General features: G+C 37.8%; 1 protein-coding gene across 6 annotated transcripts in view; it reads left to right on the top strand.

The window, feature by feature from the left end:
• LOC149256069 (protein ENHANCED DISEASE RESISTANCE 2-like) overlaps window positions 1-15,953 on the top strand; it is a 313,045-nt gene that overhangs the window by 169,114 nt on the left and 127,978 nt on the right. For all 6 annotated transcript variants that reach the window (XR_016267267.1, XR_016267266.1, XR_016267268.1 and 3 more), the window contains exons 11-13: window positions 8,242-8,306; window positions 8,397-8,468; window positions 8,605-8,763. Coding sequence is in view for 3 of the 6 variants with exons in the window: in XM_089460657.1 (XP_089316783.1) it covers window positions 8,242-8,306; window positions 8,397-8,468; window positions 8,605-8,763 (296 nt within the window). In the remaining 3 variants the exon portion in view is untranslated. The remainder of the gene's footprint in view (window positions 1-8,241; window positions 8,307-8,396; window positions 8,469-8,604; window positions 8,764-15,953) is intronic.

The following is a 15,953-nucleotide window of genomic DNA, read 5'->3' as shown; positions in this document are numbered from 1 at the left end:
ATGTTATGATGTGATGAGGTCTGGAAAGGTGTCATAGTGCCAAAATCATCCAATATTTGAGGAATATCCCTTAAATGCACCTAAAATACTCCTCTAGTGTCCCAAATCAAGTTGGAGTGTCTCCATGGGTATCCAACTGTTAAAACAAGGCCTCTCTCAAGCGTTAGGGCTTCTCCAAGTGCAACAAGTCCTCCCTAGTCTCTTAATGGAAGACCATTCTCATCTAGGCTCTGAATCAAGTCCTAGTGAAGGCTAGTCTAGGGGCATGTTGGGTTTAGTGGTGCCATCATCAAGAATCCTCTATGTTGGGTCAAAGTAGACCAACGTCATGGGTCCTGAGGGTGCTCTAGGACATCTAACATCTGCTTAAGTCATCATACAACCCAACTCTTTCAACATTGCATCTGCTAAGCCATTTGTCTCTTTGAAATAACATGGGTACGTGTGGATTGGGTGCCCTCAAGGCCTGTGCTGCTGTGGACCACTTGAGAAAACTAATGCGAACTCAAGTGAAAGCAGCCATACATTAAAGACTAAGATCATATGAGCATATAAGTGGACCAAACATGGATGTTAAGGGCATATTAATACTTCAAACAATGATCAACTTCGGATATCTAACTAGGCCAAGTCTCGTAAAGGTGTTCCCTACCTTGATAGAGGTGGCTAATGGTCAACCCTATTAGGTGCTTCCAACCCTTAAGGGGAAGTAGCATTTCTGAGGTCAACCCCTCAATTGATAGGTGTTAGTGTAAATGTATGGCAATGGAGGGGATAAGGCTTCTCAAGGGGACCAACTTATGGTTAGTCCACTTCATGTGTATAAATTTAAGGAGGGACTAGTCGTGGAGGCATGAGTTATGTTGCTTTGCTTGCTTTCTCCACCCCTTTAGTGCGCCTATTACTTTTTCTTGATAATGCTTTGTATTAAGGTGCATAGTTCAAGGGTCAGAGCTTGCTTTTTATGATGTAGAATTTTATATTACCAGTTAATATGGGGCAATTCATTGCTCATCAGGGTTGGGACATGCAAGGGTTCTTTCTGATGGATGGAGCATCAAGTGCTTAGGAATCGGGTGATGGTTAATGTGGAAGGTAGAGCTCCTACTAGGGTTTTGCCCACATGTGCTAAGTTATGTCCTTGCCATCTTTTGCTTTATAACTTTTCTTTTTCTTTCATTATGGCCATCTTAATTCTTTTTCATTATTTTAGTTGCATCAACCTCTGGGGAAATATTTTCCGACCCTACTCAAGGATGCAGATAAGAGGGTGCCAAATCCCATTGAACTAATGACAAGTTAGACCCGAAGAATGGAGGTGTTATGTGGGGCTTGTAATGTGGCATGGAAAGTGTCAAGTATGGTATAAGGGATAACTAACAGGCTATCTCAATCTAGGTTTTCCAAGTAGTGTCCCTCTTATAGTCGTAAAGCCTCAAGGGAGGTCCCTCTAGACTAGGGCTAAAGATTAATCCCCCTTGTAAGGTGGGAGAACATATTTACAGTCAAGATTGGTCAATCTTCTGGGTCATCCCTTATCCATATTAAATGCCCAAAACAAACATGCATAAGCACCCGGTTGCAAAATTATCAAAGTACCTTCTAAATAGCGGCCCACCTTCATTTAAGTGGAAATGATAGATGGTGAGAGGTATGTGGCTGTAGCAGATGGTCGAGGCATATGGCATATCATTATCAAATAATGAGTATCAGGGGCCATTGGCCGACTGGCTATCAAATGTAGGAGAAAAGTTTTCTCCTATGGGGTTACCTGTTTTGGTGTATAACATGGACCATCAATATTGCTTTGCATACTAGGGCTATGTAAATTACAACTTTGATAGTATTAGAAAGCCCCAACTCCTCATTGGTGTCTTGTAATTGCTCTTGCAGGAATAATGTGCTCTTCATTGAAATTTCAGATAGTTGATTACCCTTAAGAAATAGGGTCCATGTTTAGAAGAGACCTTGACATGAAAAAAGGACAATTCCAACAAATAATCCATTCAACCATGATAAGGGAACATTTGTACACTCTCTAGGGCACCTTCATTGGTGCCATCACCTTCTCAAGGTATACTTTTTATGTATCAAGGAACATGGTTCTTAGCTTCTCATTGTTGAGAAATTGGGAGGCTTGCAAATTAACGTAGATTTCTCTTTCTTTGATAACTGCTTGTGAAATTTGTTGGCTTCTTGTTAATTTAATTATGTTCTTCTTTATCAAACAATTATCAAAACGTACAAAACATGAAGATCACAAGGACAAAAAGAACACAAGATATAGGCTCCAAGCCAGGGAAAAACCTAGAAAAATTCTCTTTTTATAGAATCAGATCAAAGTGAAATATCCAAGATCCATCACCACAGAATGATTGCAACCCTTTAGATGCCAAGTCAAACCCTCCCTTCTTCTTGTTGTCAACTTCAAACTTCAACTTTCCTTCATTCTGTGAAAATTCAAAATAGATCATGTGAATTGTGTGTATCCAAATGAGCTCAAATCATCCTTTATCTATATTGTCTAGAGGGGTCCAAATAGGCATATCTTTTGGGGCAGGGCCGACTTGGCATCTAGAGGCAGTTTTGACCCAAAATTGAAATTACAATTTGAAAAATTCTTTTTCTTTTTCTTTACAATAGGTCCAAATAGGACTTTGACTTTTTGACTCTATATGCTGAAATTCTGATGTTCTATCCTGAAACAATTACTTATTCCAAAAACTTCTTTTTGTTGCGATATTAGTTAAGCAATTGTAGATAGAACATAAACCAAATGCACAATAGAAGACAACCAAGAACATAATGAGACACAGAGAATTTAGGTCCAATGGCCAGGGAAAAACCACAAGGGAAAAACCCAACCAGATTCTTCTTTGATTAGATATCATTTGTTCAACAGAGATACACAGTACAATGAGAGATCAAGAGAATGAGTAAGTTCACGCAAATTTGAACAAACAGTGACATGAAGATCACTGGTAGCAACAATAGATGCAAACACTGAATCAAACGCCCCTTCATCTGAATTAACACTGAAACACTGAAGCACTGAATCAACCTTAGCTCACTGAGTTCTACTCGTACTCTCCAAGTCTCTCTCTTTCACAATCTTCTTCAAGTCTCGCCAACTTTCTCTTTCAAGTTCAAATTCTTCTTTCACAATGCACAAGTATTAGTATTAAGGTGAGATGACATGAGACACATACATAGGAGAAGCAATGAATTCTTCTCATAAAGGAGGAGCTATACGCATGCCTTGAGGAAGAATAACATATGCCATTTAGGGGAGTATAACTCATGCCATTAAGGAGAGAAACACATGCCCTATTAACTTATGCCATTAAGTGAGGAACACATGCCTTAGATAAGGAGAGTATAACATATGCATTAAAGAGAGCGTAAGAGGAATCTTTTATGACATGCCTTTAATAAGTGTAAGAGGAATATGCCATATCTTTAATGAGTGCGTAAGAGAGAGAGAGAGTTACGTAGTGCCATGTGAGTCATTAAGGAGAGAGGTGTGAAGTGATTGAGGTGATGAAGGTAAGGTGACTTGTAATTCCTTTTAATAATAATATCATAGTATCATAAAGGACAATAATAATAATAATATTGATGATTAAGTCAAGATTGAACTATTAGGATTGATTAATGACAAGTTAAGTGATTTTCCTTCAACTATACTTGATTACCAATTGATGCAAGGTGATTTACTAATTTTAGAAATTCATACTTGAGATGCTAGACATGACTTTCTATTTTTAGAAAGACCCTGTAGAATTGTCACAAATGAGATTTTATTTAAGGAAATTCATCCATGAGCCACAAATTTTCAACACAATAAATCCTATAAGCATGAAGAACATGCTTATCTAAAATAATAATTTTACTTGAGCATGAAACCCATGCTTAAAAAATTAAAATTTCTTTTTCTTCTTTTTGCTTTTACATAAAATATATAAATACATAATGACAATGACAATTATGAAGACCAAACCTAGTTACAACTTTCAACACCCATAGGCTTGTGGCTTATAACTTGTTGCCCATCATTAATAACATAAATCATTTGTTTAAAACTATGTTGCTACTGACAGGTTGGTTATGGAGAGATATCCTAACTTATTTTGGACACCTTGTGCTGCACATTGTGTTGTCTTGATGTTAGAGAACATAAGAAAGATTCCTTATGTCAGGGATATTGTTGAATCATCAAAAAGCATAACAAAATTTATATATAATCATGCATCTTTGCTTCATTTGATGAGAACATACACCAATAATGGAGTTGGTGCATCTTGCTATTACACAGTTTGCCAATAGCTTCATGTCTCTTCAATCGCTCTTGAATTCTATGTGGAATGTGAAGAGAATGTTTCTTTTAGAGTAGTGGCATGCTTTATCTTTTAGCCACAAACTAGAGGGAGAGGCCATATGCAAGCTATATCAGGAGAGATTTTGGGTAGGAGTGCAGGAGATGTGTGTTGTTACTGAATCTTTGATAAAGGTTTTTCGATTAGTTGATGAAGACAAGCCCATAATGGGCTACGTGTATTAGGCCATGGATAGGGCCAAGGAATCCATTCGTAGCTATTATGAGGATAAGGGGGATGAGGGTTTTGAGAAACAACAATTGATATGAAAATTGGTTGATGAGCGATGGAACAATACACTCCATCATCCTCGTCATGTTGCGCGATCTACTTGAACCCCACATTTTTTTACTCCTATGGTTTCATATTTGATATTGAGGTGATGGATGGATTCTTCACATGTGTTCATAAGATGGTGTCATCTTCGGAAGAATGTGTAGACATTTCTAAAGAAATGGAGATATACAAGATGGTAGGTGGCACATTTAGCTTTGACATCGCTATCATGGATATGAAGACCAAAATGCTAGGTAGGCTTTAGTTTGTTTCAAATTTCATTGTCTCTTCACACTTTGCTTCAACATTCAAATTTCAATTTTTTTCTTATTTGTTGTAGATGTGTGGTTGACAAGCTATGGTGGCAGAGTACCCAATCTCCAAAAGCTTTCCATTTGAGTGCTAAACCAGAAAGGTAGCTCCTTTGGATGCGAGCGCAACTGGTTAAAAATTTTCAAATTAAGTTTTTGAATTCATTAAAAATTATAATTTATTATTTTTATAATTATTAATTTATAATTTATGACCCTTATATAGGTTGGAGTCCCAATGCCTTAACTACATGGTCTACGTCTACTCCAATCTCTGATTGTGGGTGAGGCAACTTCGAAAGACTTGACGTCGAGGGCATCTCATTGGATGGGATTGATACTAATACTACATGGAGGGTTGAGGTCGAGCGGTTTGTCTGGAATCAATGTCTGATTCATTACAGGAAGAGGCATTGGAGGAGGTAGCGGCTGCAAGGAAGAGAAAGGTAGAGGAGGAGGAGGAGGAGGAGCAACAGGAGGAGGTGACACCACCTACCATGGTTACCAGTAGAGGACTTAGTCTATCTCCTCCTATTTCTTCTAGAGGAAATCAGAGTCCAATGCCAACACAAGGGCCTTCTTCATCTAGAGGAAAAGCCATTACATTTTCTTACAAAAGGGGCAGAGGAAATCATTAGTTAGATCTTACTAACTTACTGGTTTACATATCTAATTTCATTATATATGACTCATATCTGAGATTCATATATTATATTTTTTGTTGATATTTTGAGGCTGACTCAGGACTCAAGATTCATGACATGATTCACTGTTATGCGTTATGTAGCACTAGACATCTTATACATCTTATATATTAGTTTTCTTTTCATATTCATGCGTCAATGCATTTATTTTATGTCGTGGATGCTTTAGATGCTAAAAAAATTGAAAAAAATGAATATTTTTGTATTTTTAAATTTTGCCGATGTTTGCTGATTTTTACCGATTTTCCCAATTTTGAAATTTTCCAGACCTTCGCCGATATTATCTTGATGCCAATTTTGCAACACTGGAACTTTAACCACTTAATGGTTCATATGATTGTGCGTAGATGCTAGGGCTTGGACAGTTCCCCACTTTCATTGACGTAGTTGTTGTCTTATGGCTTATATAGTGAGAAAATGAAAATTTTGAAGTGAAGAATGATGAAAGGGATGAGAAAAACCTTCCCCTTGAAAATCTCAATACTAGATGCAACTTACAAGCAGTTTGTCAGAGATGGACTCAACAAAGACTTTTTTTGCCTGGTGCATGGTGCAGTTTGGCAACTCGACAATAATCAATCTTAGACCTGGTGAAACTTGGCAAATAGAAAAGAAACTCAAAATACAGTAAATTTTATGCAATATGAGCTCAAGCTGTTTGACTTGAGTCTAGCGAGTGTCGGTAAGTCTCGAGTCCACTTGATGTTCCTAAGGCTAGTACTATTTATCAAACATGACTATGCCAAACATGGAAGACTTAGTGAATCTTAGATGTGTCAAACAACACTTCTTAATTGATAATACCTTAAATCTCTGTTGTTGTCTAACAAAACCTTGCAAGAGAATTAGCACAAGAAAGCCCTAACTTCTTTTTCTTTGCTAGATTGTTGTTTTCTTCAAGATGAGAATGGAAATGAATGGAGTGTGAGGAAAATTGTATTTTGGGCATTGATAAAAGGGCTCCACAAGTATGCATTAGGGTCTAGAGTCAGAACCTGCTTTTTAAGTTTCTTTTGTCTCTTTTTAGATTTTTGAATTGTCTTTTGTGCTTCTAAAATACTCAATTGTGAGGTAAAGTCATTGATTCTGGGGTACATCTCCTAAAATCAATATGTAGGTACCCTAACTTACAGAGCTGTCCTGGGTACTAGGTATGCATGGGGACATACTTGTTTCTGCATAGATGGCATACATACCCATATTGAGTTCACTTGCCTAGAGGATGTATACATGTACCCATACTAGTTTTATGCATGGAGGGTGTGGGTACCTATACTCCAATATAGTGATTTTGTAAACATTATATGTATGTTATAACTCTTTAATCACGATGGCATATTTTATTTCAGGGATTATTCATGTTATCTGCTTTAAAATTTCGTAATGTTGTTTGATGTTATCTGTGTTAAATGGTTTATATTTCTAATGATTTAATGTTCTATGGATGATATTTCTAATTTCTTAATAATGTAGTATTTTGTGTATGAGCAGCACAAAAATGATTTTTTTTAACAGATTCTGTAACTAATTTCATATTCTATTCGTTTTTTTGAATATATTTGCAAGTATAATTCATAAATATATGTACTGTATACCTAACACTCTTGGGATGCTTTGTGCTTGGGATTGTCTGGGATGGAGCACTCCTGCTCCTCACTTCGATATGCTTTCTGTGATAACACTGCCAGCCACTCTATCTGCTTAATCAATGTTCATTACATTGTTGTTGGGTTGGTTATGGTTGTTTGACTACCTAACCACTATCCTTAGCATCTAGATGTTATATTGGTTACACATCAATAACATTATGGTTCTCATAATCTAAAAGATAGATTGATTCTTGGTTGGAGCTTGTTCCTTTGTTGGACAAAGAGTTGATCTGATATCATGCTCAAGTGTGATGGAATATCTTTCCACTTCTCCAATTTTAAATATTTGCATTGATAATGTTTCAAATCTGCTGATGCCATCGGAGAAACCTGTCATGATTATGAAGAATCTTCTGTTGTATGATGAACTTCCTGTGTTTAACAGGGATTTTACTTGCCATGTTAGCAAAGAGAACAGAGTATTTTGTTCCTTTTCCTCTTTTGTAAATCCGGTGATAATTGTGAGGCAGTGCTTTTGATAGTTATTTGGCTATCACCAGTTTCACAGTCCCCCTGATAAAGTGATCTGGTATCAGAGCCTAATAAATTTCTGTGTGAGAGTGGTTTGCATTTTTTAATTGCATTGACTTATTTAAAGACAAGGTTTTTGTTGTATAAATTGCCAGTACATTCGTTGTATTCTCTATGAGCAAGTGATAATTCTTCCTGTTCCTGCTGGCAACTTGACTATAGTAATTGGGATATTAAGGCTTAATTTCTACATTGTTCTTGAATTCTATAGCCATGGATAAAATCTTAATCTTTTGAAAGGTAGAAATTATGCATGACATACAACTGCTGCTTTTGTAAAGTGTGATATGTTTTACATGCATTGCATGAGTCCCATGTGTATGACTCTGTATGGCAGCAAGGTTATAGAAGTGTCTTGGTTTCTATCATAGATGTTAATAATTTTTTCATCTAGGTTTGTATGGCGACGTGATTTGTGCTATGTACGCTACTGGCGACGAAACGATGATGGAAGTTATGGTAAGCTTCCCTTCATATCTAGTTGTCGTTTTTGTTATTTATTCGAATCCTCTCAACAGTTTATTCTGTTTGTCTTCATTCATGATGTAGTTGTTCTATTTCGCTCAAGGGAACATGCAAACTGCCCTCCACAACCTGGTTTTGTACGAGCCAATATTGAGAGTAGGTTCTATGAATCCTTCATTTGTTTTCTTTAAATATTGTTTAGAGTGTTCTTCTAACATGCAGACTTCTTGTAGAGTGACATTAATTTATGGGTTATTTCCTATTTTGATCAATTGCTTTGCAATATTTGTAGGTGGGGGATTTACCATAAATCCTTTGAAGCCATGTAAGAAAGGAGAACCTCGATCCCGAGTCCAACATCTTATGCAAATTGACTTGAAGGGTTGGGGTGTTGGTTATTTGCCTAGCTTCAAGCAGCATTGCCTGCTTCAAATGTTAAATAGTGTTGCTGGTAAACTGAATTCCTTCTTTTCATTCTTTGATGGTACTCTTTGTCATTTATTTTGGTGGCAATGTGAAAATTTTAATTCTTAGAATTGCCAATTGTCAAAGATTAGCGTAAATTAAAAAATCCTTATTTGGATTTCGGAGGTAATTGAATATTCTCAACATTACAAAAATAGAACTCAAGCAATTATGGACTGCTTTGGATTTTCCCAAGGTATAGAGTACATATGTTCAGGTTGTTGATTTTGTAAGTGCAATATAGACTAGCACAATATTTTTGAAATACTAATAATTACTTTTGTTGTTGATCTTCTTTTAAATTATTCCAATATATCATTCAACAATTATATTTTAGAAATTTAACCATACAAGAATAGTAGAATAGTAGAGACCACAATGCACATAAAAGAGACAAGATTTACCTTGGCAAAACCCACCAAGGGGAAAAACCCAACAATCTTTTCAATAGAGAAATTCTTCTTTTCAACAAGAAACACACCTAGACCTATGGTCAAACTTGGTCAAGTCATCCAAGTCATGCCTCCCAATCTGATCTAGAATTTTGCTCTGCCTGAACTGACCTAGAATTTCAGCCCTCCTGCAGTTGCCAATTACCCCAGAATTCGGCCTTGCAACGGCCGAAAATTCCTACCCCCTGCAACAAAACTGGCCAGAAAAACTGTGAACTAGAAGAGAGAGAATCTATCCACATGTGTGAGCTTGAGAGAGAGAGAAACGTGATTCGCCTTCTCTTTCATCCTCTTTGTCCTTCATGATCTTTGTTGAGATGCCTAGAAAATGTCTTCTTGAGGTGCAAATTGGAGGAATGATGTCGAGCTGCCTTTATATACTGATATGCTGGGTCGAATGGGTGTGTCCTTTGCCTTGGGCTGATTTGACTTGGAGGGAGTTTGACTTGACAATTTTTGGAGCAAAAAATTACAATTTAAAAATTCAAATTTTCTTCCTTTAAAAGTTGCAATGGGACTTTAAATCTTTTTTGTTTTTCAGATTCTAGCATTTAAAATATGCTTTACAATAATCAATACTAGTACATCAAGTGGCCAAATATACATTATGAAGTCCGACCATAGATAAAAATTCACAAGTTGGTTTACTGTGGAATTCCCATGAAAATATTTTGTTCTAATTGACACTTAACCTTAGCAATTACTTTAATTATTAAGATAATTTCTTTTTATGGGAAAAATGAGTTTAATATAATGAAATGCAAAGTTTATTTGCGTTAGTGAATTTGCTGAATTTCAATCGTTGATCTCAAATGATGTTGAGATCTAATCTCAAATGTCAATCACTTTGGGTATTATGGTTGTGGATTTAGTCAATAACTCAAACTTATAAAAGGAAGACACATTAGTGAGCACAATACATGATGAGATAGTGAGGTCTCAATGCTTCGGTGAAGGACTTTCATCGAAGCATGTAGGTTCTGGAGAAAGAGTAAAAGGGTGATTTCCTACAGCAAGAACAATTTCTAGCAAAGGTTTTAAAATAGATATTTGCAATAGAAGATAACTGCACCTGTCAGTCCATACAATAGAGTTGGATAGTCATGCATATTGAAGGCAGGAAAAACTACATGAGTGAGTAGACAACCTCAAGTGCCGAGCGAAGGTTCATTGATAGTTTGCATGTGTGCAAGCAACTGTGCAACAATCATGTAAATTCTATCACTGCAACGTCTGATTTACTTTGCCTACTTATTTCCAATAAGTTATTTATGAAATTCCTTCAATAAACATTAAAATAAATTTTGCTGCAGATATCACACCATAATATAGAAAAAAACACATGCACAAGAATCAACACATTGACATAGATATTTTGGACAACAGTCCCCGGAAAAACCCAATGTGGGAAAACCGGTGCAGCAAGGGAGGATTTTATTATTCAACAATTCTTCAGTACAACAGGGTGCCAAACTAGCTTACTCACCGAGAGAAAAATTCTCTAGCACTTCTCCTAGTCCTAGCATCAGCCTGGCTAACCTCTGCGTAGCTCCCAGACACTCTGCGTTAGCCCTTGCTTGTCTGCCTCAGCCCTGGGCCTCTCTGCGTCACCCACGCGGGCCCTCTTAATGACTGTGTAGCCTGTTGCTGCCTCTGTGTCTGCCTGACAAGCTCTGCGACTGCCTCTCTTGCCTTTGCACTGGTCTTCTGTTGTTGATCCCGACTCTCTGTTTCGTACTTGCTGCCTCCTGCTGCTCTCCAGACCACTAGTTCGAATTTCTCAGCTAAACCCGCTCCAGAAATCGAACTGACTGGTCTCCCTCAGTGTGTCTTCCAACTGACGCTCAAGCCTCCTCTTATACTTTTCCTGTTGGTCCTTCAACGGCCAAGACTAAATCTCTAATCAACGACTAAAATTAGATTTGGCTTGATCCATGACTTTTGAAACCTTCTAACCCAATTTTATATTAATACCCATTAATATTTTATTTTTCCTAAGTTTAGGCTTAGGAACTCTCCCAAACCGATTAGAATCTGCCCAAACCATTTCTGGGTCTTGGAGATCTCATGTGCTTTAGCTTGTCCACCAATTTTCATGGCTAGAGCACATCCGTTGCTACCCCAAATCTACACTCCCTCTTAGCGAGGATTGTGCTCTAGTAATACTCCTCACTCAATATCACCCTGATCATCCAACATCGGTCCTTGTGCTGATGCTAAGCCTCCCTGCCCAACATCCGCTACACTGTTGCATCTTGTACTGTTACCCATGGCTCTGCTACTGCCACTGCTGCATCTGTACAACAACTCCCTCTACATCCATGCTGCTACTGGTCCTTTCTCCCTTGCTTTTGCACTGCAACTCCCTCTGCATCCGTGCTGCTATCACCCCCATTTCTGCTACTGAAACGGGTTCCTTATCATTCCCATCTTTTCCCTGAAGTAATCAAACTTTGTCCTTCCAAGGGCCTTGGTGAGGATGTTTGCCACCTGTTCTCCTTTAGGAGTGTAGCTCAACTGTCCAGCTCCTTGTTGGACACAGTCTCTGACAAAGTGACACCGGATATCAATATGCTTTGACCGATCATGAAACACTGGATTCTTAGAGAACTTGATGCAACTCTGATTATCGCACATGATCTTGGTCGCCTCCATTTTCCTTCTGAATAGGTTCACAAGCATTTTTCTAAGCAATATGGCCTCACACGAAGCTGTGCTTGCCGCCATATATTCTGCCTCAGATGAGCTCAGAGCCATAGAATTCTATTTCCTACTGCTCCAGGAGGTCATTCCTGATCCAATGTTGAAACAGTACCCAAAGGTACTTTTCCGATCCACTGAACTTCCTGCCCAATCTGCATCAGTAAATCCACTCAATCTGATATCCTTACCCGTAGTGTACAAGAGTCCATAATCCACTGTTCCCTGTAAATACCTGAGAACGTGTTTGGTTGCTGCCCATTGTGCCCTCTTCATTTCCCTCATGAACTGACTGAGGGTGTTGACAGCGTAGCAAATGTCTGGCCTGGTGTTGACCAGATACCTCAGGGACCCTATGAGCTGCCTGTATAGGGTACGATCAACATCCTGGTCTTCTGATGCATCAATCTTCCTCCAGTTGGTGACCATTGGAGTAGCCATGGGTCTACAGTCCTCCATCCTGAATCTTTTCAGGATTTCTGTAGCATACCTCCCTTGCCCAAGGAAGATCTCTCCCTTCTGCTGCCAAACTTCCAACCCTAGGAAGTAATGCATTCGTTCCAAATCCTCCATATCGAATTCTGTGGCTAGATTCTTCTTGCAGTCCCCAATGAGCCTGGATGATCTTGTCAGAAAGAGATCATCCACATACAATACTAAGATTAGCGACTCATTCTCTACAACCAGATAGTAGAGATTTGAATATGCGTCACTCTTGACAAAACCCATGTTCTGCAAGTAGCCATCGATTCGACCATACCATGCTCTAGGTGTCTGTGTCAGCCCATACAAGGCTTTCTTCAATCTGCATACATGGGACTTCTTCTCATGTGTCTCAAAGCCCTCTAGTTGTTCAATGTATACTTCTTCCTCTATTACCTAGTTTAGAAAAGCCATTTTGACATCCATCTGATGAATCTCCCACCCCATCTGTGCTGCAAGAGTGTTATGAAACTAGCTCACAAAAAGATAGAAAAGATAGATCAACGCCTTAGAAACCAGCATCTTCGAGGGGGCAACCTCCTTTACATTACACAAATGAACAATTCTTGGATGCTACAAATGAAAAGACCTCCTTTCTATATATAGGAGTCCAAGGGGTCATAATATAATAAGAGCCGACATAACAATAATAATGTAAGGGCACAATAATAACAATAGTGGGCTTCTATGAGACACAATAATAACAATATGGGGACTATATGGGGCACAACAATATAATAAGGGGGTTGTACTAATAACAATAAGGGGTTACACTAGTAGTATAGGGACCTAACATGCCCCTCTCCTTCAAAAAGTGTTGTCCTCAACGCTTGAGTAGTTCTTGATTGTTCTGTATAAAATTCTTGTCCTCCCATGTGGAATCTTGTTCTAAAAAGTATTTAAGACTATCATGATCCGTTTTTACCTTGAAGTGTCATCCCATTAGGTAGGGTCGCCATTTCTTAAGTGCATGTAGTATTGCCAACATTTCCTTCTCATAAATAGCTTTGTGTAAATACTTTCCTTTGATTGGATGACTTTCGAAAGCAATGGGTCTTTCATTTTGCATTAAAACAACACCAATTCCATTTCCTGAAGCATCACATTCCACAATAAAGGTTTTTGTGAAGTCCGGCGTAGCTAAGACCGGTGCTTGACACATTACCTCTTTAAGATGTTTGAAGGCCTTTGTTGCTTCTGGAGTCCATGAAAATGCATCTTTCTTCAATAATGTTGTTAGCGGTGCTGCTATTCTCCCATAATTCTTAACAAACTTGCTATAATACTCTGTCAACTCGAGAAATCCTCGCAAATGCTTTATGGATGTGGGGATTTTCCATTCCTTAATGGCTTTAATTTTGCTAGGGTCTACCTTAACACCTTTATGAGATACAATATGACCCAGATATTCCACCTCTTGTACTCCAAAGAAACATTTGGAGCTTTTTGCATATAATTGTTTCTACTCCAATAGTTTGAGCACCATGTCAACATGTTGAACATGATCCTTCCAAGACTTGCTGTAGATTAGTTTATCATCAATAAATACTAACACAAATTTTCTAAGGAAGGGTTTGAAAATGGAATTCATCAAACCTTGAAATGTAGAAGGTGCATTGGTAAGGCCAAAAGGCATGAACAAAAATTCATAATGACCCTCATGAGTTCTAAATGTTGTTTTTGGAATGTCTTCAGTCTTCATTCTGATTTGATGATATCCTGAACGAAGATCCAACTTGGTGAAGTAAATTGATCCATGCAATTCATCCAATAATTCATCAATGATATGGATGGGAAATTTATCTTTAATAGTGAGCTTGTTGAGCTCCTTATAATCTAGACACATTCGCCATGATCCATCCTTCTTGTGCACCAATACTACTGGAGTAGAGAAAGAACTTTGACTAGTTTGAATTTTACCAGCATTTCTGCAACCATACGTTCAATTTCATTCTTTTGGGCATAGGGATATCTTTACGGCCTGATGTTTGGAGGAACACTTCCTGGAATCAAATGAATAGCATGATCATGATCACGAATAGGTGGGAGGCCTTTGAGAGTCTCAAATACCTTGGAATGATTGTCCAAGACTTTTGGAGATCTAGAGAAATAGATGATTTCGATGTGGGAACCTCTAGTGAACATAATTGTGCAATTACACCTCGTTGTTCTTTCTTTAGAAGCTTTTCCATACCGCTAGAGCTGATTATCTTTCCCGGTTTCTCTGCAATACCCCTTAATTCAACTTCCTTTCCTTCTGCACAAAATTCATGAAAAGCTCTTGAAAATTAAAAGCTATTGTACCCAAGGATTGTAGCCATTGGACTCCTAGTACAACATCAACACCACCCATTGGAATGGAAAGCATTGGGCTATTCAATACATATTCTCCCATGGATAGCTTGATATTATGGCACATTCTAGAGCAATTTATGGTTCTTCTACTTGCAACCATCACTTGACACTCTGGTGCTGGATATAGGAAGCAATTCAATTCCTTGGCTATTTTACAATGAATAAAATTATGGTTACTTCCCGAATCAATAAACAATATTACCTTTTTCTTCTTGATATGTCCTTCTATCTTGATAATTTGAGGAGTGGTAATTCCAACAATGCATTACAAGATATGGTCAGATTCATTTATTCTTTATCTAGGGTTTGTTTGTGGAGTATATCCTCTTCTTTTGACATTCTTTGTTCCTTTTCTTCCTCTTCTTCACAATCTATGTAGAATAATTTCTTCAGCACACTTATGACCTTTAGTGTATTTTCTATCACAACTATAACAAAGCCCTTTTGCTCTTTTTTCTTCCAATTGTTGTGGTGTCAACCTTTTAGGTTGTGGCAGGCTAGGGGCAACAACACTTCCATCTTTATAGTTGTGAGTGGTAGGCTTTCTGGTTGCCAAAATTTTGCTTTCCATTTTTCTTGCTAACCTGAGTGCCTTCTCCAATGAATCAGGTTTCCAAAGGCGAACCTCATGTTGGATATTATCCCTTAAAGTCCCTATGAACACATCAATCCTATGCTTCTCTGGAATATCTTTTACCCTTATGTTCAATTTTTGGAAGTCCTCAATGTGCTCCATCATTGAACCCTTTTGTTTAAGATTTATCAATTGGCTAAAAAATGTGTTGCTTTTTGTATCCTCATAATGTGTTATCATTTCTTCCGTAAATATTGCCCAAGTGACAATTTGTTTACGAGAGTAAAGCCATCGATACCATACAAACTGATTTGGTTCCAAATATAAAGTTGCAAGACGTACCTTTTGTGTGTTTTGCACATTATGGAGATAAAAAATTGCTCCATCTGTAGTATCCATGTTCTGGGATCCTTGCCATCAAACTTCCTCATATGGATTTTTGGAACATGGTGGGTCTTCAATCTGATATTAGAGTCTATGAAATCAAGATTAACATTTCTTTTGTTCTCATCATGAGTTTCTTTTACTACCCTTTCACCATTAGTAACCATTTCTTGTAGCAGCTTATTCAAATTTATCTTCAATTCTTCCATCTTAGTGTCCATGCCATTC

The sequence above is a fragment of the Pinus tabuliformis genome, chromosome 7 (assembly GCF_031772625.1).
Source record: "Pinus tabuliformis cultivar Carrire ecotype Pingquan chromosome 7, CPIR1, whole genome shotgun sequence".
NCBI classification, from domain to species: Eukaryota; Viridiplantae; Streptophyta; class Pinopsida; order Pinales; family Pinaceae; genus Pinus; species Pinus tabuliformis.
Note: the sequence above shows the minus strand (reverse complement) of the source record. Positions and strands in the feature narration are given on the sequence as shown.